This window comes from Hylobates moloch, unplaced genomic scaffold (genome assembly GCF_009828535.3).
Source record: "Hylobates moloch isolate HMO894 unplaced genomic scaffold, HMol_V3 SCAFFOLD_13, whole genome shotgun sequence".
Lineage (NCBI taxonomy): Eukaryota > Metazoa > Chordata > Mammalia > Primates > Hylobatidae > Hylobates > Hylobates moloch.
In genome coordinates this window covers 40,883,990-40,906,594 of record NW_026652288.1, presented here as the reverse complement: position 1 = coordinate 40,906,594, position 22,605 = coordinate 40,883,990, and the positions used below count along the sequence as shown (strand labels likewise).

The 22,605-nt window shown below is 41.8% G+C and overlaps 1 protein-coding gene across 2 annotated transcripts in view; it reads left to right on the top strand.

The window, feature by feature from the left end:
• The first annotated feature begins 3,477 nt into the window (after nucleotides 1–3,477).
• The window catches only part of XPOT (exportin for tRNA), a 47,321-nt gene continuing 28,193 nt past the window's right edge, over nucleotides 3,478–22,605 (top strand). Inside the window, exons 1-10 of one of the 2 annotated variants that reach the window (XM_032173159.2) lie at nucleotides 3,478–3,872; nucleotides 8,972–9,105; nucleotides 13,869–13,951; nucleotides 15,985–16,041; nucleotides 17,331–17,400; nucleotides 18,141–18,359; nucleotides 19,330–19,514; nucleotides 19,613–19,781; nucleotides 20,497–20,733; nucleotides 22,468–22,506. In XM_032173159.2, coding sequence (XP_032029050.1) covers nucleotides 9,046–9,105; nucleotides 13,869–13,951; nucleotides 15,985–16,041; nucleotides 17,331–17,400; nucleotides 18,141–18,359; nucleotides 19,330–19,514; nucleotides 19,613–19,781; nucleotides 20,497–20,733; nucleotides 22,468–22,506 — 1,119 coding nt within the window. In that variant the 5' untranslated portion in view covers nucleotides 3,478–3,872; nucleotides 8,972–9,045. Of the gene's footprint in view, nucleotides 3,873–4,383; nucleotides 4,405–8,971; nucleotides 9,106–13,868; nucleotides 13,952–15,984; nucleotides 16,042–17,330; nucleotides 17,401–18,140; nucleotides 18,360–19,329; nucleotides 19,515–19,612; nucleotides 19,782–20,496; nucleotides 20,734–22,467; nucleotides 22,507–22,605 lie in introns of those variants that run through there. The other variant, XM_058426646.1, reaches the window with a different exon arrangement.

Genomic DNA, 22,605 nt, shown 5'->3' with positions numbered 1-22,605 from the left:
TGCTTCTTTATTTGTTCTTTTTGTTGTTGTTGTTGTTGTTGTGGTTGTTGAGATGAAGTCTCACTGTGTTGCCCAAGCTGGAGTGCAGTGGCGCGATCTCAGCTCACTGCAACCTCCCAGGTTCAGGCAATTCTCCTGCCTCAGCTTCCCAAGTAACTGGGATTACAGGCATGCGCCACCATGCCACCATGCCCGGCTAATTTTTTTTTTTTTTTTTTTTTTTAGTAGAGACGTGATTTTACCATGTTGGCCAGGCTGGTCTCGAGCTCTTGACCTTGTGATCCATCTGCCTCAGCCTCCCAAAGTGCCGGGATTACAGGCATGAGCCACCGCGCCTAGCCTCTTTATTTGTTCTGAAATAATGAGTTTACGAAGTTGAAAGAGATTTCTACAATTCTAGGTATTTCAACTACCATAAATGAAAGAACTAATGTTAGTAGATAAACTGAAGATAGGCTTTGTATGACATTCAACATAAGAAGTAGCCACAACATGAATTTACAAACAAAACAGCAAGTAAAGACATCTATAATACGATAGATTGAATTGCCATATTCTTTAGGATGAGGCCTGGAATATGCTGAACATACAGACTGCAGAGGCACTCAGCCCAAGATTAGTATTGGGCCTTCATACTCCATAGTTGATTATCACAGCTAATATAAGAATTCATGCAATGATTCAGTTATTGAGTTAAAACTAGCAGGCTGGCACTGTGCTAGACTCGGAAGATACACTGAAATAGGTAGGGCAGAAATCCTAGCCTGAGATTTTTTTTCTTAGAAAGAAACATTCAATAGCAACTTGTGAAAAAAGCCATGTCTGTTTCTCCAGCAGCAGTGAAACAAGATGGTGGATCCCCTCACCATTAACCCCCATATGGAAAGGGTATATGTAATTCAGAAGGGATGTGTATTATGTCTGTTCTCACACTGCTATAAAGGAATGCCTGGGACTGGGTAATTTATAAAGGAAAGAGATTTAATTGACTCACAGTACCTCAGGGCTGAGGAGGCCTCAGGAAACTTAAAATCATGGCAGAAGGGGAAGCAAACACATCATTCTTCACATGGCAGCAGGGGAGAGAAGAATGAGTGCCCAGCAAAGGGGGAAGCCCCTTATAAAACCATCAGATCTCATGAAAACTCACTATCACGAGAACAGGATGGGGGAAACCACCCCCATGATTCAATTATCTCCATCTGATCCCTCCCACGACATGAGGGGATTATGGGAATTACAATTCAAGATAAGATTTGGGTAGAGACACAGCCAAACCACATCAGGATGTGTAGACAACTGAAGTACAATAACATCAAGGCTGTTTTGACGTAAGGGCAGAATTTACAGTATGTGCTCTCACACAACTTGAAATATTAGAGGCCTTCTGGGAACCGTGGTTAATCAGAAGCCAACATGGCAGATTAGTACCAAAGATGGAGTTACTTTAGCTTCCAGATTCCACCCATCAATCCAGCTCTTACAGTTTCACTTGCCCTCCTATTTGGAGATGGTCCCTGAGCTTTTAGGGAGGGTGGTTTCATATGATATAGCTTTAGCAGCAGCGCCCTAGCAGTGGAAAACAGATTGGGCCCAGAGAGATTCCAAATGAGGGAGATTCACAGGCTTTGTTGAATTATCTCTAGTCTTGAGAATACCATGACTTTGGTTTTCTCAGAAGTAAAACAAGAGATACTTCTTGTTTATAATTAATTAATTTGAATAATTAATAATTTGAATAGTAGAAACACAATGCATGCAAGGATTACAATAAAAAGAAAATTTGTATGCCAGAACAACAAAGAACCTATTTCATTAGGAAGCCAACTGAGAGCAGCATGAAGAAAATTAAGGCCTGACACAGGGACTCAAACTCGTAATTCCAACACTTTGGGAGGCTGAGGTGGGAGGTTCATTTGAGCCTGGGAGTTACAGACCAGCCTGGGCAACAGAGCAAGTCCCCATCTCTACAAAAACAAACAAAAATAGCCAGGTACGGTGGTATGCACCTGTAGTCCCAGCTCCTTGGGCGGCTGAGGCAGGAGGATTGCTTGAGCCCAGGAGGTCAGGGCTGCAGTGAGCTATGACCACCCTACTCCAGACTGGGTAACAGAGAGAGACCCTTTCTCTAAAAACAAGAAAAAATTAAAACCCAGTTCTCCTTTAGCGACATCTTGTAGCCACTAGCATGACATTTTAAACACATAAATTAGAAACATGATGCAAGAGTGATTCAAGGTATTTTATATAGGAAATGCCTGGTGTAGTGTCTTGGCCAGCTAAATAAATGTAGCTGTTAAATTGTTACATTAGTTTTATTCTATGCTCTTAACCATTCCTCCCTCTCCAAGTTTTGTTTGTAGTCTGTGGCAGCAACCTAGTCTGTATTTAGTACATATTGAATAATCAACAATGAAATGTAAATATTGAGCACATTGTGTGTCAAACACATGTATTAACTCAAACCTCACAGAAACCCTTTGAGGTCGGTACCATTACAATCCCCATTTTACATACGAGTAAAGTGAAGCAGGGATAGACTAAAGTGCCTGAGGTCAACTAGTGAGGAGGCGGAGTAGCAGTCAAGTCGAGGCAGCCTAAGCCTACACTGCCTCTATGTTGCATTAATAAATTAATAAATCTGTGACCAAATAAATGAAGTGACATTTAGTAGCATCGAAAGATCCCGTGAGTAGGACTTCCTAAGAATGCTCTCCTTCTTTTCATGGACAAAATTTTAGTCTGTTTAAAATAAATTTTGGACTGGACACAGTGGCTCACGCCTGTAATCCCAGTACTTTGGGAGGCCGAGGCAGGTGATCACTTGAGGTCAGGAGTTCGAGACCAGCCTGTCCAACATGGTGCAACCCTGTCTCTACGAAAAATACAAAAATTAGCTGGGCATGGTGGCGTGCGCCTGTCATCCCAGCTACTCAGGAGGCTGATGCAGGAGAACTGCTTTAATCCCGGAGGCGGAGGGTGCAGTGAGCCGAGATCTCGCCATTGCACCCCAGCCTGGGCGACAGAGCAAGACTCCGTCTCAAAGAATAAATAAATAAATAAATGAATAAATAAATTAATTAATTTTGAAAAACTGTCAGCACTCATCAGATCTTTAACTGGACTGGGGACACTTGGGGCCGTAGACAAGCAATTAAACTGACTCACACGTGGTTAGAACCACGTCATCCTGATTCGTGAATCCGTACTCTTAACTACTAGAAGCCCTTTGTGGAATGCACGGGGCGAACCTGACGCTTGAGCTGTGACACCGCGCAGACACAGCCGGGGATTTAGCAGCTGGGTAGGGACTCCTGGGGCGGACGCCTCATCCCGGCATGCACCTCAAGCCCCGGCGACCACGCCTTCCGGCGAGCGCCAGGGAGCGCGTGTACGCCTCGCCGCCCGGAAGCGCCGCCTGCTCGCTGCATGCTGGGAGTTGTAGGCCTCCGGCCTCAGCCCGCGGGCTGCCGCCTGCACTCTCCAAGAGACTGCTGGCGCCGGCGCCCGCCCGCGCGGCACCGACGCGGGGAGCGCGCTTCGCGCTGACTCAGCGGCGGCGGCGGCGGCGTTAGCCGGCCCTCGCGCTCTTTCCCTTCCTGGGGCGCTGACCCCGCCCGCTTGCTTGCTTGCTTGCTTGCTTGCCTGCCTGCCCGGCGCCACGCAAGAGAAGGTGCCAGGGGACGCGGAGCGACTAGAGGCGCGCGGTCCCGGCCAGCTCCGTCTCTGGCGTTGGCGCTGCGGCCGTGGCAGAGGACTACGGCGACAAGGACGAGGGCCCCTCTCCCAGCTCTCTGCGTGCCGCGCCGCTCCGCTCCGCTGGCTGACCATCTGGAGTGCAGGCTGGGAGGCGGGATGGAGTGATAGGGAAGGTGACTCGGGGCTCGGGGGCAGCGGGACCGGGACCAGGTTTGGTCCGCGTGAGGCTTCGAGGAAGTTGGCCGGGGCGGACCGGCCTGGGGGAGTCCCGACGCCAGGGAGGGTGCAGGCTTGGGACCCTCAATGGCGGTGCACCCCCTGGCTGGGCGGACCGGGTGGGGGTGGTACGAGCCGGGGCTGCCGCCGAGGAGCGCGTCCCGAGTGCGTGGCCGCCCGTTGCCTGGTGTTTCATCACCCGAATTGCCACGAGGCTTCCTTTAGGGGAGGGATCGGGGGAGGGATGGGAGCAAGGCTAGCAGAGGAGGGTCGGCATCGCCTGCGGTTCCGAAGCCCGTTAGTCATCGTTGTAGCCTTATCAACTGTGGAGACCTCAAACCTGATTCTTCCCCCACCCCTGGACAAAAAGGAAAAGTGTTATTTCTGTGCAGTAATTGGCCAGCACGGACGCTCCATTTCTTCTCAAACCTTCCTCACTATCCTGCAGGACTAGAGAAGCATGAGGTTTCCCTGTAACCAGAAAAACGAGTACTTTTTTAAAGTGCTAATTAGTTGTGGCGGGCGGGGGTTGGGGGAGAGTTACGTTTTATTAAACCGACTTGTCAGCGTGGTGTTAAAAGGCTGGAAAGATTCAGTCGTAGTGTTTTAAACAGTCTTCAGTAGGTGTAGAGGAATTTTTCCAAACTGTTTGATTCTTAGTGGCTATCCAGGAAAAGTTAAGGCTTAATATTTTAAGTATGTTGCTTGCCTTCCCCCCAGAACCTTTGCAAGATGCATAATTGTTTACCGTATTAAAACTTTTTTTTTTTTTTTGAGACAGAGTCTCGCTCGGTCGCCCAGGCCGCAGTGCAGTGGTGCCATCTCGGCTCACTGCAACCTCTGCCTCCCAGGTTCAAGTGATTCTACAGCCTCAGCCTCCCGAGTAGCTCTATTACAGGCGCGCCCCGCCACACCTGGCTACTTTTTGTGTTTTTCGTAGAGATGGAGTGTCACCCTGTTAGCCAGGATGGTCTCAATCCCCTGACCTCGTGATCCGCCCGCCTCGGCCTCCCAAAGTGCTGGGATTACAGGCGTGAGACACCGCACCTGGCCTTCCACTGCATGTTGATCGTCCAAATGCCTTCTCTGTGGGGGATTCTTTCTGTAGTGACAACTGTAACTAGTTTGTTTCCTTGGGTTTATTGGCTATGTTTTCCTTAGGGCCACTTGATTTTTCTCCCGATAGCTTCAGAGTGACTTGACCAAGCTTAAGCATTTTTTTTTTTTTTTGACACGGTGTCTCACTCTGTTGCCCAGGCGGGAGTACAATGACACGATCTCCGCTCACTGCAACCTCCCCCTCCCGAGTTCATGCGAGTCTCCTGCCTCAGCCTCCTGAGTAGCTGGGATTTACAGGCGCGGGCCACCAGGCCCAGCTAATTTTTGTATTTTTAGTAGAGACGGCGTTTCACCGTGTTGGTCAGGCTGGTCTCAACTCCTGACCTCGTGATCTGCCCACCTTGGCCTCCCAAAATGCTGGGATTACAGGCGTGAGCCAGCGTGACCGGCCAGCAATTTTTTTGAGATGGAGTTTTGCTCTCGTTGACTAGGCTGGAGTGCGGTGGCGCCATCTCAGTTCACTGCAACCTCCGCCTCCCGGGTTCAAGCGATTCTCCTGCCTCAGCCTCCCGAATAGCTGGGATTGCAGGCATGCACCACCACACCCGGCTAATTTTTGTATTTTCAGTAGATACGGGGGTTTCTCCATGTTGGTCAGGCTGGTCTCGAACTCCCGACCTCAGGTGATCTGCCACCCCCCGCCCCCCCCGACCTTCCTAAGTGCTGGAATTACAGGCGTGAGCCACCGTGCCTGGCCAGCATTTTTTTTTAAAAAGCCATAGCAAATTCAAGGAAGCTTTTATCGTACTTCTCAATCTGGGATTCTTAGAAACTTCGAAATCTTTTTTTCTCTCTGTGGGCATTTTTCAGGGGAATGGACATCAGATTTTCTTAACATTAGGGGGCGAAGGGAACCAGTGCCTTTCTTTGTGTTTTTCTGTCTTTTAAAAATGCTGATCTAGTATAAGAATGCCCTAAGTAGTTTCCATCCCCCATGTTCCTGCCTCTGAATCATAAACAATGTATTGAGGGCTCACTATGTGCCAGCCATGCTCTGCATACCTTATCTCTTTGAAGCCTTTACAACTTTATGAGGCAGATGGTCTTTTTCCCATGTCATAGAAAGGGTTCTCTCAGGTTTTGTAAGTTGTCCAAGTGGCCCCAATTAAAAAATGACAAGATGGGGATACAAACCTAGGTCTTGGAAATCCAAAACCTATGCTCTACTATGTCCTAGGGACATAGTGATGGATAGCGAAGACAGTCCTTGCCCTTTAAGATTATGAGAGATGGCCGGGTGGCTCACACCTGTAATCCCAGCACTTTGGGAGGCCAAGGCAGGAAGATCACCTGAGATTAGGGGTTCGAGACCAGCCTGGGCAACATGGTGAAACCCTATCTCTACTAAAAAATACAAAAATTAGCCGGGTGTGGTGGCTCACCCCTGTAATCCCAGCTATTCGGGAGGCTGAGGCAGAAGAATCACTTGAACCCAGGAGCCAGAGGCTGTAGTGAGCCGAGATCATGTCACTGCACTCCAGCCTGGGCAACAGAGTGAGACTGTCTCAAAAAAAAAAAAAAAAAAGATTAATGAGAGAAAACTAGTAAGCTGGCAGTGACAGCATAGCAGTGCTTAGGATGGGGCATGTAATCCAATTTGGGAGAGTTGGACATTAGGGGTCAAAGAAGTGTTCTTGAAAGAGATGGCTTCTAAGTTGAATTTCAAAGGACAGCAGGGGTTAACCTATTAACAAGAAGAAAGAGCAGTATGCAAAGATGAAAGGTAGAATACCACTGGAGAACTGCCATGTGGTTCACTAGCACTGGCCTCGCTGACCTGGGGTGCAGAATAGTGAGGAGTCATTCAAAAGTGTTTGGATCGTAATCTGAGGGCAGTAGGGAGTTATACTGCCTTGAAGTCTGCAAGTACGTTATGAACCATAAGAGAAAGGGCTGAGCTGTCTTCGAAGCTCTCAGTCCATATCCTGAGTTAACTTGATTCAGGCAGGCTCAGAGGAAAACAGAAAAGTGTATTGTAGGTATCCTGTAATCTGGACCTAAGCCTGGCTTTGCTATTCCCAAAAGGCTTTTCTCCCCTACCCCCAACCCAATTAGTCTTTTGGCGTCTTTGGTTACGATAATTAAAACAAAAAGCCCCACAGTCTTTTCTTGTTTTCTTTGAGACAGAGTCTCGTTCTGTGGCCCAGGTTGGAGTGCAGTGATGTGATCCCAGCTCACTGCAACCTCCACCTCCTGGCTTCAAGCGATTCTCCTGCCTCGGCCTTCCATGTAGCTGGGATTACAGGTGTGTGCCACCATGCTCCGCTAATTTTTTTGTATTTTTAGTAGGGGATTTTACCATGTTGGCCAGGCTGGTCTTGAACTCCTGACCTCAAGTGATCCACCTGCCTCGGCCTCCCAAAGTGCTGGGATTACAGGCATGAGCCACCACACCCAGCCCCCCACAGGCTTTAATGGAAGTAGTAAGACTCAGTCTCCCTACATTATAGGTCTTGAGAAAATAATATCATTTTCACATCATTTAGAGTTTGTTCCATGTTTGCTCAAATGAATATATATTCTATCAAAAACTAGGATGCCTTTTGTAGCTTATTATTTGAGAATGTTAGAACCTATATTGTGAAGAAGTGGATTACCTGTCAGAGATTTAAAAAATTCTTAAATAAGAGTAGTCAGTGTTAAGTCATTTGTGGATTTTTTTTTTCTTTTTTTTTTGAGATGGAATCTCACTCTGTTTTCCAGGCTGGAGGGCAGTGGCGCAATCTTGGCTCACTACAACCTCTGCCTCCTGGGTTCAAGCGATTCTTGTGCCTCAGCCACCCGAGTAGCTGGGATTACAGGCATGTGCCACCAAGCCTGGCTGATTTTTGTCTTTTTAGTAGAAACGAGGTTTCACCGTGTTGGTCAGGCTGGCTTGAACTCCTGACCTTAAGTGATCTGTGCACTCAGCCTCCCAAAGTTCTGGGATTACAGGTGTGAGCCACTGCACCTGGCTGGTTTGTGGGTTTTTGTATCTACTATTGAAAAACTTTTTTTTTTTGAAATTTTTAGAATTGGCTGGCAAGAGCAGAAATCTGTAAAATGCAAAATTAAGTCCATTGCTCAAAAGCTAAATGACTGGTTTTTTCATTATCCTGTTCCTTTCATTAGACTTCTGTTGTAGTACTTAGTAAACACTCCAAAGGATATCGAACTCTGAGGTCAGCCGTTCTAATGTTTTAAAGAAGATTTGTGATATTTGTATCTGGAAGTAGACAAATAATTACTGTAATAGTCTGGATTTGTCATTTTTATACTTACTGGAGTTGCACAATTGCATTTTTAAGTACTAGAGATAAGTAAAACACTGCATAAATTAGGTGCTTCTACTATTTAAAGTAGAAAATGATTACTTTCTATACCTTATTAAGAAGATCTTGAAGACTAAGAAAGCTTGAGGACCTTAATGGCATACTTTAAGATTTTTAGGGGCCAGGCGGAGTGGCTCATGCCTGTAATCCCAGCACTTTGGGAGGCCAAGGTGGGCGGATCACGAGGTCAGGAAATCAAGACCATCCTGGCTAACACAGTGAAACCCTGTCTCTACTAAAAATACAAAAAATTAGCCTGGCGCGGTGGCGGGTGCCTGTAGTCCCAGCTACTTGGGAGGCTGAGGCAGGAGAATGGCGTGAACCTGGGAGGCGGAGCTCGCAGTGAGCTGATATCGCGCCACTGCACTCCAGACTGGGCGACAGAGCGAGACTCCATCTCAAAAAAAAAAAAAAGTTTTTAGGAATTTCACATTCATGGAGTAGTTAGCAGAGCCCATTTTTCTGAGAATTAGGCCCTAACTTTTAGTTGTAATTTAGATAAGTTCCAAAATAAGTTTTTAAACATTTAAGCTTCTTTGCATGATTTTATCCATTTACGTTATTCAGGATAAGCATCTATTTGTTTATCAAGTAATGTTTTCTTTCAACTTTGTTTTTTGTGGCAGATGTTTATAAATTCTTCTGTGGGATCAGAGGGCACACCTATTATAACCAGAAAACTCCAAGTATAGCAGCAAGGATGGATGAACAGGCTCTATTAGGGCTAAATCCAAATGCTGATTCAGACTTTAGACAAAGGGTAAGTTACTCTGCTGAATCATTTTTTAACTATGTCACCACAGATTGGCATTAGAGGGCGTGAATAAAAATGCAGCTGGCGAAAGTCTACTTTGGGTAGAAATGAACAGAAACAAAAAAATTTGAGGTGTTTGAATATATTTTGAATATAGAAACAGTGAGTGTTGTGATTTATTTTCTGTTTACTTGGCCAAACAAAAGTATTAAAATCTCATATGATTCAAGGCAGATCTTTGTGCAGCATCAGTCATTATTTCTAATTATTTAAAAGTTGTAATGCAAAGGATTCGTTTAAGAGACTTTCCATAGCAGCAGACGTGTATTTGATTTTCTCTTTGCTTGGCTTGATCTATACAAGCTGTTTTAACACTTACCTTAATGATTTTTTTTTTTTTTTTTGTAGAGATAGGGTTTCACCATCTTGCCCAGGCTGGTCTCGAACTCCTGAGCTCAAGCAATCTGCCCACCTCAGTCTCCTAAAATGCTGGGATTATAGGCATGAGCCACCCTGCCTGGCCACATTAGTGATATTTAACATTCTTGTTATTTGGTCTAGGCAGACATAAATAAGCAGTTATGATAGGTTATGCTTTAAGTAAAATGGTTACGTGACAAGAATCCATTATAAAGTGCTGGGATAGTTGGATAAATGTAAACAATTAAATATAATATAGCCTAAGACTATAATCATGACTATAGCTGAATGATAGAAAAATATAAAGAATGAGCCTATAATTAATTTTTTTAAAGACATGTGGGCATTCTGAAGTATAGGGTAAGTGGAAAGGAAAGAGACATTTTCTTTTGACTTTTCATAGCAAAGAATACTTTTTATAAATGAGCTAAATGAGGTTAACAATCTCACTAAAAATTATAGCAGTTTTTATTCTTATTTTAAGAAAAAAATCTTTTAAAGCAGTAAAAAACAATCCCAACTAGTTTCTAATACAGTACCGTGTGCGTGTCTCTGCTACTAAATAAGTAACTAGCCCTTCAGATACAGGAAAATAACAGGAATTGAGATTTAACTATCTGGCTAATTACAAGGTACCTATCAAACCAGTTAGGACATCAAAAGATATTTAAAATCCATGTCTTTGTGTAAACAAATCTTTCTTGCCATAGGGTTTTATGCTACCGACCTTCAAACATAGTTGAAGCATCACAGATCTTTACCTTTAGTCTAGCTTGGTATTGCATGCTTATAATTAAAAGCCTTTGTATGTTTAGTTATTAAATGGCCTTTACTGTTATTTTTATGTGCCTCTTGAAATCTTTCATTTCTTAAGTTCCAGCATGCAATTTTTGGATGAAAGAGGCATTTTCTTTGCCTCTTAAGTTCCAGCATCCAATTTTTAAAAATGTGCCATGATTTCTTTTTCAGAAAATTAAAACCAATACATTATTAGTGGTTTTAATACAGAAGTTCTGCTTTTTGTCAATAAAAATGGGTTCTGTCACAGACGTGTTTTAAGCATCCAGGTCCAGGCATAATTCAGTATCCATTTAGCCAATCTGAGTAACAATTTATTAGGATGAAAGGGAAGAAATCTTAAGGAAAGTGAATTCTGAAGCCCTTTTGTTGCAGTTCGGGAGTAGTGGAAACTTAATTCAGCTTGGTGGTGAGAAGAATGACTGTCTGCCAACCCCAATTGCTCAGTTGTCTATCTGTAATTCTCTGTTTTTTACGTGGGCAATTAAAGTTGAACTGACTCTTGTCACATAGAGTCAGTCAACCATTAGAAAAAAGATATGGGGTAGAACTAGGTGGTGAAAGCTAGGACTTGTTTGTCAGTGTTGTAGAATTTTGTTTTTTTAATTCTTAGTAATGCATAGATTCAGAATACAAAGGCTTTGTTTAAAAACTAAAAACTTCCAGGTTATCTCTCCTCTCCTTCCCCTCACCCCTGCCCCCCGCCCCCCCCTTTTTTTGTTGTTTTGAGACAGAGTCTCACTCTGTTGCCCAGCCTGGAGTGGAATGTCACCATCTTGGCTCACAGTAATCTCCAACTCCCAGGTTCAAGAGATTGTCCTGCCTCAGCTGGGATTAGAGTAGCTAGGATTAGAAGCACACACCACCATGCTCAGCTAATTTGTGTATTTTTAGTAGAGATGGAGTTTCACCATGTTGGTCAGGCTGGTCTCGAAATCCTGACCTTGTGATCTCCCCGCCTCAGCCTCCCAAAGTGCTGGGATTACAGGCATGACCCACCGCCCCCGGCCTCCTCCTTTCTAAAAAATAAAACACTCGTCTTTGGTTTAAAACCTGTTATTATTTAAAGAAAATGGTATGTCATGACATTTCTAGCAGCTGAAACCACCTCTCCCCTCTTTTGTAAGTGAAATATTAGGTGGTAATACAACATACATGATTAACTTCTACCTTGTCCTCTGGCCTCTGAGATATTCCTAAAGAAAACCCTATGTTTCATGGACTGCTGTTAGAAACAACTAAGCTAGTAGTATCTTTTATAGCTGCCTGTGCTCTTATAGTCTTAACTTCTAAAGAGAGACATTATTTACTCTGGGCTGTTTTCCAATACCAACAACCAACTCTCTTGATCTCTGTGGACACCAACTGGGTGTCCTGCAAATCAACTCAATTCTGACACTACCAGGATTAGCATCACATCCCACAAGTTATGGGCTCAGTCTTACAAACCGCCCCCACTTAAGACACTAATTGAGTCCAGAACCTCTCATATTTCTGATGATGGAGTAGCCTACAGAACTTAGAAAAACAGTTGACTTTCTTGTACTGATTAAGGATACACCTCATGAGCAGCCACATGGAAGCGATGCATAGGGCAAAGTATAGGGGAAGGGGCACAGAGCTTTTGTGCCCTCTCTGGGAACACCACCCTCTCAGCATCTCGATGTGTTTGCCAACCTGGAAGTTCAAGAGTTTTTATAGAGCTGAATCTTCAGTCCCTTCTCCCCTTCCCAGAGGTTGGTGGTTAGGGCTAAAAGTTTCAGCACTCTAATCAATTGTTCTTCTGGTAACCAGCCCTATCCTGAGGCTGTCTAGGGTTCCCACACCAAGTTACCTCATTAACATAAACTCTGTTGACCTCGAAGTCTCTAGTGATCCTTCCACCTTAGCCTCCCAAGTAGTTGGGACTGTAGGTGCACGTCACCACTTCTGGCTAATTTTTAATTTTTTTTGTAGAGACAGGGTCCCACTATGTTGCCCAGGCTAGTCTTGAACTGCTGGCCTCAAGTGATCTTCTCACCTTGGCCCCCCAGAGTGTTGGGATTATAGGTGTGAACTGCTGTGCCTGGCCCAAAGGGCTCATTATAAATAACAAAAGGCAGTCCTGTCGCTCAGAAAATTTTCCAAGAGTTTTAAGAGCTCTGAGCCAGCAACTGGCTGCAAAGCCCAAATGTATTTTTTTGTTATACCACATATTTAATATTATATTTGGTGATCTTCACCTAATCACCTTCATTTACCTGATCTTCTGTCAGTGGGAGCAGCCATTGAGACCATGTATGAAAACCCGTTCCCTCATTCATACGGTTACATAGCATAGAAAACTATCACCTAAATATAAATACAGTGGCTTTGATCTGTAACCCAAAGAAAAAAATAACTTTACATCTCGATGACCCAGTGTGTGTGTATATATTTATATGTACATATGCAGATAAATAACTAAAGTTACAGAAAGTAATATACTTGCTAGGGTACAGTACAGAATATCTAATATTCTCTATTTCATTTTTAAAAATTATTGTTCAGGACCCATAAACTGATTTCATCACTAGCGGGAGACACCACCATTTTAAAAATATTTACCAATTGAAATTAGGTTTCTCTAAGGCTAATGTTTCTTTTACCTCATGTCAGGTTTTGTATCATACATAATTGCTGTCAAATCATCTAGCAGTGTTTCCAGTTGACGTGCAATTTTCTTGTCTATTAGAGATACTTTTCACAAGATGTTCACTACTATTTGTCCCATTGCCATGTGTGAAACCTGCATCTGGTACAACATGCTGATGGGAAGAGTGCCTGAAGTAACTCCCATTTTCCCAACAGTTTGGTAGAGAGCATATGGACTTCATGCTGCATCCATTCTAGAGTACTCTTGCTCCTTGTTGGCACTGTTACTTGTGATTACAAGGCCCTCAATTCATAAACTTAGAGATAAGAAACTTCCTCAAGCTTTGACCTTCTCAGTTACTTAATATTTTTCAAAATTCATATCATTTGTACTCCAATTTTAATCTCTTCAGGGAACTTACATTATATAATTAAAGACTTGAAATACTCTCCTGTGTAACAGTAGATCAGATAAGGTACACAGTATGTTTTATCTTTTATAATCACTGCTTTAATAGCAGATGTGCTATTAAATAGGAAAAGTGCCCTTCACATGCCATTTTATAATTGCATATTATAAAATGATCACACCCTTAACTCATCCTCTGCAATTTCTCAGTAGTGTGGCACTTGACAAAGCACTTGCTCTCATTCTTCATAATAATCCCATGAAGGCTGCGGGGCATTTTTGTGTTGTTGCTGCTGTAAGAAAACAGGTTTGATTATCTAACTGATGGAATTTATATTTATTTAACCTATTTTTAGGAATGACCCCAAGTTGCATATATTCGCATGCCTGCATTTAATGTTTTAGCTGTTTTTCTATTAAGTTTACTGATTTGTTATAGGTTTGCAACTCTCAGAATATTTTGTTTAGTATTAGCAGGGCATTGAGATTGTTTATTCTAAATGCATTTTTTTGTTTTGCAATCTTATAGGCCCTGGCCTATTTTGAGCAGTTAAAGATTTCCCCAGATGCCTGGCAGGTGTGTGCAGAAGCTCTAGCCCAGAGGACATACAGGTAATTAAAAACAAAATTTGCATGACAATTTAAATTTCTGTGGACATGACAGGACTGTGAAATTTACCTGTATTTGGGAAGTGTTTTCATAAAAACATTTTATGACTTTTTTTTTTTTTTTGCAAAGCCATTAACATATAGTCATTCCATGTAGAAATGAGAAAAGTAGTAAACCCAGTTTGGCCATTTCAGAATTAACTTTTCAGTAAAATCATCCTTTGGTATACATTGTGTACCTGTCACCAGATCCCAGCTGGAATAAAATGCAGTAAAAACTTCCTTATCTTATGATTGAGAGTGATAACTGCTTTACGTTGGTAAAGACGGTGATTGTAAATGATATATATCTTAATTTTTTAAATTATTTATTTTATTTTATTTTATTTTATTTTATTTATTTATTTATTTTTTGAGACGGAGTCTTGCTCTGTCGCCCAGGCTGGAGTGCAGTGGCGCAATCTCGGCTCACTGCAAGCTCCGCCTCCCGGGTTCACGCCATTCTCCTGCCTCAGCCTCTCCGAGTAGCTGGGACTACAGGCGCCCGCCACCACGCCCGGCTAATTTTTTGTATTTTTAGTAGAGACGGGGTTTCACCGTGGTCTCGATCTTTTGACCTCGTGATCCGCCCGCCTCGGCCTCCCAAAGTGCTGGGATTACAAGCGTGAGCCACCGTGCCCGGCAATTATTTATTTTATTATTATTATTATTTTATTTTTTATTTTTTTCTTGAGATGGAGTCTCGCTCTGTCGCCCAGGCTGGAGTGCAGTGGCGTAATCTAGGCTCACTGCAAGCTCCACCTCCTGGGTTCTCGCCATTCTCCTGCCTCAGCCTCCTGAGTAGCTGGGACTACAGGCACCCACCACCATGCCCGGCTAATTTTTTTGTATTTTTTTTTAGTGGAGACAGGGTTTCACTGTGTTAGCCAGGATGGTCTCGATCTCCTGACCTTATGATCCGCCCGTCTCGGCCTTCCAAAGTGCTGGGATTACAGGCGTGAGCCACCACGCCCCGCCTATATCTTAATTTTTAATTTTAACTTAAGGTATATAATCATTCAGTGACCAATCTTTTGATATTGGACCCCAGTCTTTATCTTTGTATACTAACTAGCATTCACTTTATTCATAGGTTGGTCACACCTATAACCCATCCTCTACAATTTCTAGCATGGGTGTCTGTACAATGAGTGACGATCCATAGATTTTTAAGATATTTGTCCCCACCTCTCAAGTCTTCTGGTTCTATAGGCCATGTCAAATATGTACAAGATTTTTTCCTTCTGCAGTGTGGCTTTCTATGAAATCTTTCTAAAGCATTCAACTAACTTTTTACAGAAATAGGAACTCTCTTATACTCACTTCATTGGCAGATTGTTGGTCTCTAGAGGATCTTTGTCAGTGTTTATAGCTGGCTTACTGCAACTCTGCCACTCCCCTAGAAAGACAGTTGGAAGTGGGTAATTGGTGTGTTAACTTTTGCCCGCATCTTATATAAGCAAGGGCACCATATTTGTAACTTAGTTTCCTGTATGAAACTTTGAAGCTGGACTGGCAGTCCATGTGGCCCTGCTTGTTTTGGATTTGGCTACAATAGAACTACTGGGGTTGAATTTTAAGCAGGACTTGGATGACCATGTCTACTTTCACTCAGACTCTGGCTGTTTTGCCATTTGTCATTTTACACCTAACCTGTTATTGTAAAATGAAGGGACTGTTCCAGGAATCTTAATATCTGGAATTTAGGGGGATGGTTTGCTGCTTACAAAGCACTGTGTTCAAGGTGCATCTTAATATTTTGGTTATTTTGCTTGTCAGATTTAATGGGAATTTTAAATATTGTATAATATTTAGAGTTCTGATAGCTTTTTAAGTAAATGGATTTTAACGTCATAAAGTGAGACCAGTAAGTATGAAACAAGCCGAAGGTCTAGTTTGAGAAACTTTTCTGCTGTGTTACTCACTACTGTTTTGCCTTTGATTTGTTTTCCTCAGTTCATATTCTGCTTATCTCATTTTCTTTTTTTCTTTTTCAGTGATGATCATGTAAAGTTTTTCTGCTTTCAAGTACTGGAACATCAAGTTAAATACAAGTAAGGCTTTTCTCATTGTTTTGACTCAGATTTGTGGGGAGAGGTCATTTTTTTAATTTAATGTTTTTCTTCCTTAAGGAAACCATAATACAGGTTGTAAATTGACAGTGTATATGTTATATCCAGGTTGTAGATATGCTTTGATGTATCCCAAAGTGTTTTAAAAATGCTGAGTTGGCCAGGCGCGGTGGCTCTCGCCTGTAATCCGAGCACTTTGGGAGGCTGAGGCCAGTAGATCACTTGAGGTCAGGAGTTTGAGACTAACCAGCCTGGCCAACATGGTGAAACCCCGTCTCTACGAAAAATACAGAAATTAGTCAGATGTGGTGGCATGCAACTGTAATCCCAGCTACTCAGGAGACTGAGGCACGAGAATTGCTTGAACCCGGGAGGCGGAGGTTGCAGTGAGCCGGGATCACACCACTGCGCTCCAGACTGGGTGACAGCGAGACTCCGTCTCAAAAATAAAAAAAGTACTGAGTTTGTTGGTTACATATAAAAATCCAAGGCCGAGCGCAGTGGCTCATGCATATGATCTCAGCACTTTGGGAGGCCAAGGCAAGAGGATCGTTTGAGCTCAGGAGTTTGAGACCAGCCTGGGCAACATAGTGAGACCTCATCTCTACAAAAATTTTTTTAAAAAATTAGCCAGGCATGGTTGTGTGCTTCTGTATTCCCAGCTACTGGGGAAGCAGAGGCCAGGAGGTTGAGGCTCCAGTGAGCCATGATAGTGCCACTGCACTTCAGCCTGGGCAATACAGCAAGACCTTGTCTCAAAAAAAAAAAAAAAAAAAGAAAAAGACATTTCACAGAAAAATCTAGATTTCCAGCTTTTCTGGAAAAGTCAGAATATCTGGTAACACCAGGCCTGTTTTTCTACATGACAGCTCTCTCTTAGAGTTAAGTAGCTGCATGGGCACTTGTGTTCAGAATCTCTGACTTACTAATTAAGCAAAATAACAAATCACTACTGAGAGGATTCCTAGTTCACCTATGGGTTTATTCTGTAGATCACAGACCACAAAACATATTTTCTTTTGAAAAATTGTGTAGCCATCATTTGTTTCAACATGAATAGAATCACAAATTAAAGATTGATATTGATGCCCTACCTGCCACTCTTGTCCTTATCTTTAAAGCAATGATGAGTGGCATTATCAGTTTATGTTAGGAAACTAGATAATTGAGAGCTGTACAAATTTTCCCTTTCAAATATATGAGGCTGTTATTTTTCACAACCATAGACACCAAATATAGCCATTATTCTTTTTCTTCTCTATTTTGAACAGATACTCAGAACTAACCACTGTTCAACAACAGCTAATTAGGGAGACGCTCATATCATGGCTGCAAGCTCAGGTAAAATCGTAATTTCATTCAGTACCTCAAATTACTAGATATTTAAACTTATTTTTTGCAAGAGTTTGGAACTTTACCTCAAAGATTTTCATCAGTGTTTCTCCATTTGATTTCATAGCTTTTTTAAAAGGTGCTGGTTTTAAAGATCATGGAAGTGGGAGTTTAGCAATAATTTAATATTATATCAATGACTGAAATGGTCATAGTTTCCATGACATATTATGGAAACTTTGGTTTTAAAATGTAGTTGTTTTTAACTACTTGACAAACACTGCTTTCTGTTTGGCTCTTAAAGGTGAGCCCTCCTGGACAGCCTCTCCACAAGAGCCCTGTATAAAGGGCCAGTTGAGTTCTTTTCAGTTAATTTTAGCTAATCTTAACACATAAAGCAGTTGTGTAGCTAGAGTTTTTATTTTCCTTAAAGAGCAAGTAGATAGAAGAAATTATAGGAACTATTAAAACTCTGCACATGAAACTTTCCTGTCAAAGTGTAAGAATGAGGAGTAATCGTTACAGCCTTTAATGGTTCATTTAATTGTTCTTCATCTGGTCAATCACTTAAATACTTTTGATAATTTTGATAATCGTAATTATCAAAATAATTTTGAAGAATATTTGTTGCATAGTTTATCTGGGCCATGTTGACGTTTGATGAAACTTTGCCTTTTAATAAGACAACTGGTGTTTCTGGGTCTTTTCAATTTACATTTAATTTTATGGACTGTTTCTCTGTTTGTCAGATGCTGAATCCCCAACCAGAGAAGACCTTTATACGAAATAAAGCCGCCCAAGTCTTCGCCTTGCTTTTTGTTACAGAGTATCTCACTAAGTGGCCCAAGTTTTTTTTTGACATTCTCTCAGTAGTGGACCTAAATCCAAGGGGAGTAGATCTCTACCTGCGAATCCTCATGGCTATTGATTCAGAGTTGGTGGATCGTGATGTGGTGCATACATCAGAGGCAAGTAACCATGAATTTTTTATATTTAATGGAAGTTTTGTAGGAGATAATGGGCACATAATAAAAGGAGCAGGAAAGTTTGCTTTCTTGAGGTAAACTTTCTTAAGTTATATAATTATAAATTTACCTGATGTTTTGGATTTTATTTTATGAAGGAACTCAAACTTGGTTTTTTTTTTCAGAGATATATTGAAATTAAAGTATTACGTTAAATTTTTTATTTTTTGACTTTTTTGAGACAGAGTCTTGCTCTGTTCCCCAGGCTGGAGTGCAGTGGCACAGTCTTGGCTCACTGCAACCTCCGCCTCCTGGGTTCAGGCGATTCTCCCACCTCAGCCTCCCTAGTAGCTGGGATTATAGGCACATGCCACCACACCTGGCTAATTTTTGTATTTTTTGTAGAGGTGGGGTTTCGCCAGGCAGGACTCGAACTCCTGACTTCAGGTGATCCGCCCACCTTGCCCTCCCAAAGTGCGGGGATTACAGGCATGAGCCACTGCGCCCAGCCTAAATTTTTTTTAACTAGGCAAATACTGTAGCGACATACACAAGTTGATTTTCTTTTATGAATCTGTTGAGAAAGGTAGTCTCTATTTAATACTGCTATATAGTTCCTGAGCAAGGAAGAAGCATTGCTTAGGAGTTGTCAGTGTTGCTGCTTCTGTATTCTTCATCACATAGTGTAAGTACTATGTTACTCTATTGAGAAATAACTTAAAATATGCTTAAGATTTCTAAGCAATGTTTATTTATAGTTTGTATTTACTAAGAAATTAACTCTGACACTGAGGAGTAGAACAGAAAGAGGAAATACAAAGAATCACAGGATATGATCTTAGAGCTGGTAAATAGGAAATACTGGTAGGGAATGTGTTAACAAGTCTGAAAGTTTACTCTCTGCAAGTATATTCAGATATCAAACATTATTTTGTAAGGTAATCTACTTTGCATTTGGCGTTTTGTATTTTAGGAGGCTCGTAGGAATACTCTCATAAAAGATACCATGAGGGAACAGTGCATTCCAAATCTGGTGGAATCATGGTACCAAATATTACAAAATTATCAGTATACTAATTCTGAAGTGACGTGTCAGTGCCTTGAAGTAGTTGGGGCTTATGTCTCTTGGATAGACTTATCCCTTATAGCCAATGATAGGTAAGTATGCCTATTATTTTTATAGTATAAACTTGTAAAATACGGTATCTAAAACTCATGACTTTGAAAATGTTACAATTTTATTGTCCCATTACCAGGTTTATAAATATGCTGCTAGGTCATATGTCAATAGAAGTTCTACGGGAAGAAGCATGTGACTGTTTATTTGAAGTTGTAAATAAAGGAATGGACCCTGTTGATAAAATGAAACTAGTGGAATCTTTGTGTCAAGTCTTACAGTCTGCTGGGTTTTTCAGCATTGACCAGGTTGGTAAATTTATATAAAACATTGTATGTAAAGTTGTTAGAACAAACTGGGATAGGTACTAAGTTAAATATAATAATAGCCTTTTTTTTCTTCTAAAGGTTATAAACTCTCCTTGAGATTATAATATAAACCACTGTATCTAGCCAAAATGTTCTCAGTAGCATTCTCCTTGGAGAATGGGTTATACCAGTTCTTAAACCTGAAAGCCTGCAGTTGCACATTTCTCACAAACTCTCAGGAGATGCTGACACAACTTGTTCATAGTAGAATTGAGATTTTTTGTTTTGTTTTGTTGTTTGAGATGGAGTCTCACTCTGTAGCCCAAGCTGGAGTGCAGTGGTGCGATCTTGGCTCACTGCAACCTCTGCCTCCCAGATTCAAGTGATTCTCCTGTCTCAGCCTTCCGAGTAGCTGAGATTACAGGCGCATGCCACTACACCCGGCAAATTTTTTACCTTTTTGGTAGAGACGGGGTTTCACCATGTTGGCCAGGCTTGTCTCGAACTCTTGACCTCAGGTAATCCACCCACTTCGGCCTTCCAGAGTGCTGGGATTATAGGCATAAGCCACCGTGCCCGGCCTGGAATTGTTAAATATATGACGTCATTTTAAAATTGAATCCTGTAATTAGCACTTGATTCATATTAAAGTTCAGTTTTTCCTCTTAGCTTGGGCAGGCAGTTTTAAACAGAGATGTGTCTTGATTGCTTATAGGAAGAAGATGTTGACTTCCTGGCCAGATTTTCTAAGTTGGTAAATGGAATGGGACAGTCATTGATAGTTAGTTGGAGTAAATTAATTAAGAATGGGGATATTAAGAATGCTCAAGAGGCACTACAAGCTATTGAAACAAAAGTGGCACTGATGTTGCAGCTACTAATTCATGAGGATGATGATATTTCTTCTAATATTATTGGATTTTGTTATGATTATCTTCATATTTTGAAACAGGTAAGTTTTTGTTTTATTCTTTTTGCTCAATACATAATACAAAGGAGCCATGGAGAAGTGGAAAATATGGAAGAATTAAAAATGAGAAAATACCATAATTCTACTACCTAAAGATATTTACTGTTAAATACTAATATAATTCCATCTTAAAAAAAAAAGAATTGGCCAGAAAATAGTTTCAGGTTCTAAATTCAGTAGACTAGCCAGCTTCAGAGGTAGTTATAGGTTTAGGTTATTTTTTTATTTTGAACCTGTCTTTATTTGTGAATACAGTTGAAATTTTCATAAACATGGTTTGTTATTTTAATTTACGTGTACATCATTCATTTCTCATAAACAATTTTTTTTTTTTGAGATGGAGTTTTGCTGTTGTTACCCAGGCTGGAGTGCGATGGCGTGATCTTAGCTCACCACAACCTCCACCTCCCAGGTTCAAGCGATTTTTCTGCCTCAACCTCCCAAGTACCTGGGATTACAGGCATGCACCACCACGCCCAGCTGGTTTTGTACTTTTTAGTGGAGACAGGGTTTCTCCATGTTGGTCAGGCTGGTCTTGAACTCCCTACCTGAGGTGATCTGCCCACCTCACCTCCCAAAGTGCTGGGATTACAGGTGTGAGCCACCACACCCCACAACAATTTTTTACAATTAAAGTTTCTCCCACTTCCAAAAAGAACTTGTAGGTGGTGTTAGTCTCCATATTACAGCATTTAGCAATTAAAATAATTAGTAACTTAACAATATGACATTAGATGAAAGCCGTTTCTGTATATTTACTTTGAATTAATTGAATCAAGTCAAGCTTCAAATATGTTCCCAAATGACTTTAGTTTCTGTTTTGTTGTAGTAAACATAACATGTATCTTTATGTATACTTTAAGAAATTTTATGCAGTGTGGAAAGGTATGATCACTATCGGTAATTCCATTGTACATCTCTTAATGGTTTTGTAGGCTTCTTTTGCTTTGTTTAAAAACCTTGGCCGGGCGCGGTGGCTCACGCTTGTAATCCCAGCACTTTGGGAGGCCGAGGCGGGCGGATCACGAGGTCAGGAGATCAAGACCACGGTGAAACCCCGTCTCTAACCGGCTGGTGCCGGGCCTGTATCCCACACTCGGAAGGCTTGAGGCAGGAGAAGGCTGAACGGAGGCGGACTTCATGACCGAGAAAAAAACCTTTGCAGAATATGTTGTAGGTGGTTTTGTCTACATGTCAAGTTACTTACTAGAAGTGGCATTACTTGATCTTAAGTTAGGTTAGGTACATTTTAAATATAGGCAGCTGCTGCTAAACTGCCCTCCAAAAAAGTTGTGTGCGTGTTTTCAAAGCTCTTAATTGATTAGAGGCCGGGCATAATGGCTGTCACCTGTAATCCCAGCACTTGGTAAGGCTGAGGCGGGAGGATTGTTTGAGGCCAGGAGTTTGAGACCAGCCTGAGCAACATAGGAAGACTCTATTTCTATAAATAATAAAAAGAAAGCCAGCCAAGTGTGGTGGCACACGCCTGTGGTCCCAGCTAACTTGGGAGGGTGAGGTGGGAGGATCTCTTGAGCCAGGGAGTTGGAGGTTGCAGTGAGCCATGACTGCGCCACTGCACTCCAGCCTGGGCAACAGAGCAAGACCTTGTCTCAAAAAAAAAAAAAAAAAAAACAGGTCTTAATTGATTAGAAAAATGTTCTGATACTCAGGTATAACTTTAGAAAACCTAATAAGTTATTGCTTACTTTTTAACAGCTTACAGTGCTCTCGGATCAGCAAAAAGCTAATGTAGAGGTAACTGACTTTATGCTTCTTTTAAACCAAGGCAATGTAATTTGCCTTGAAATGTAGCTTAATTTCAAATTATATCAAATTAGAAGGAGACTGACAAAA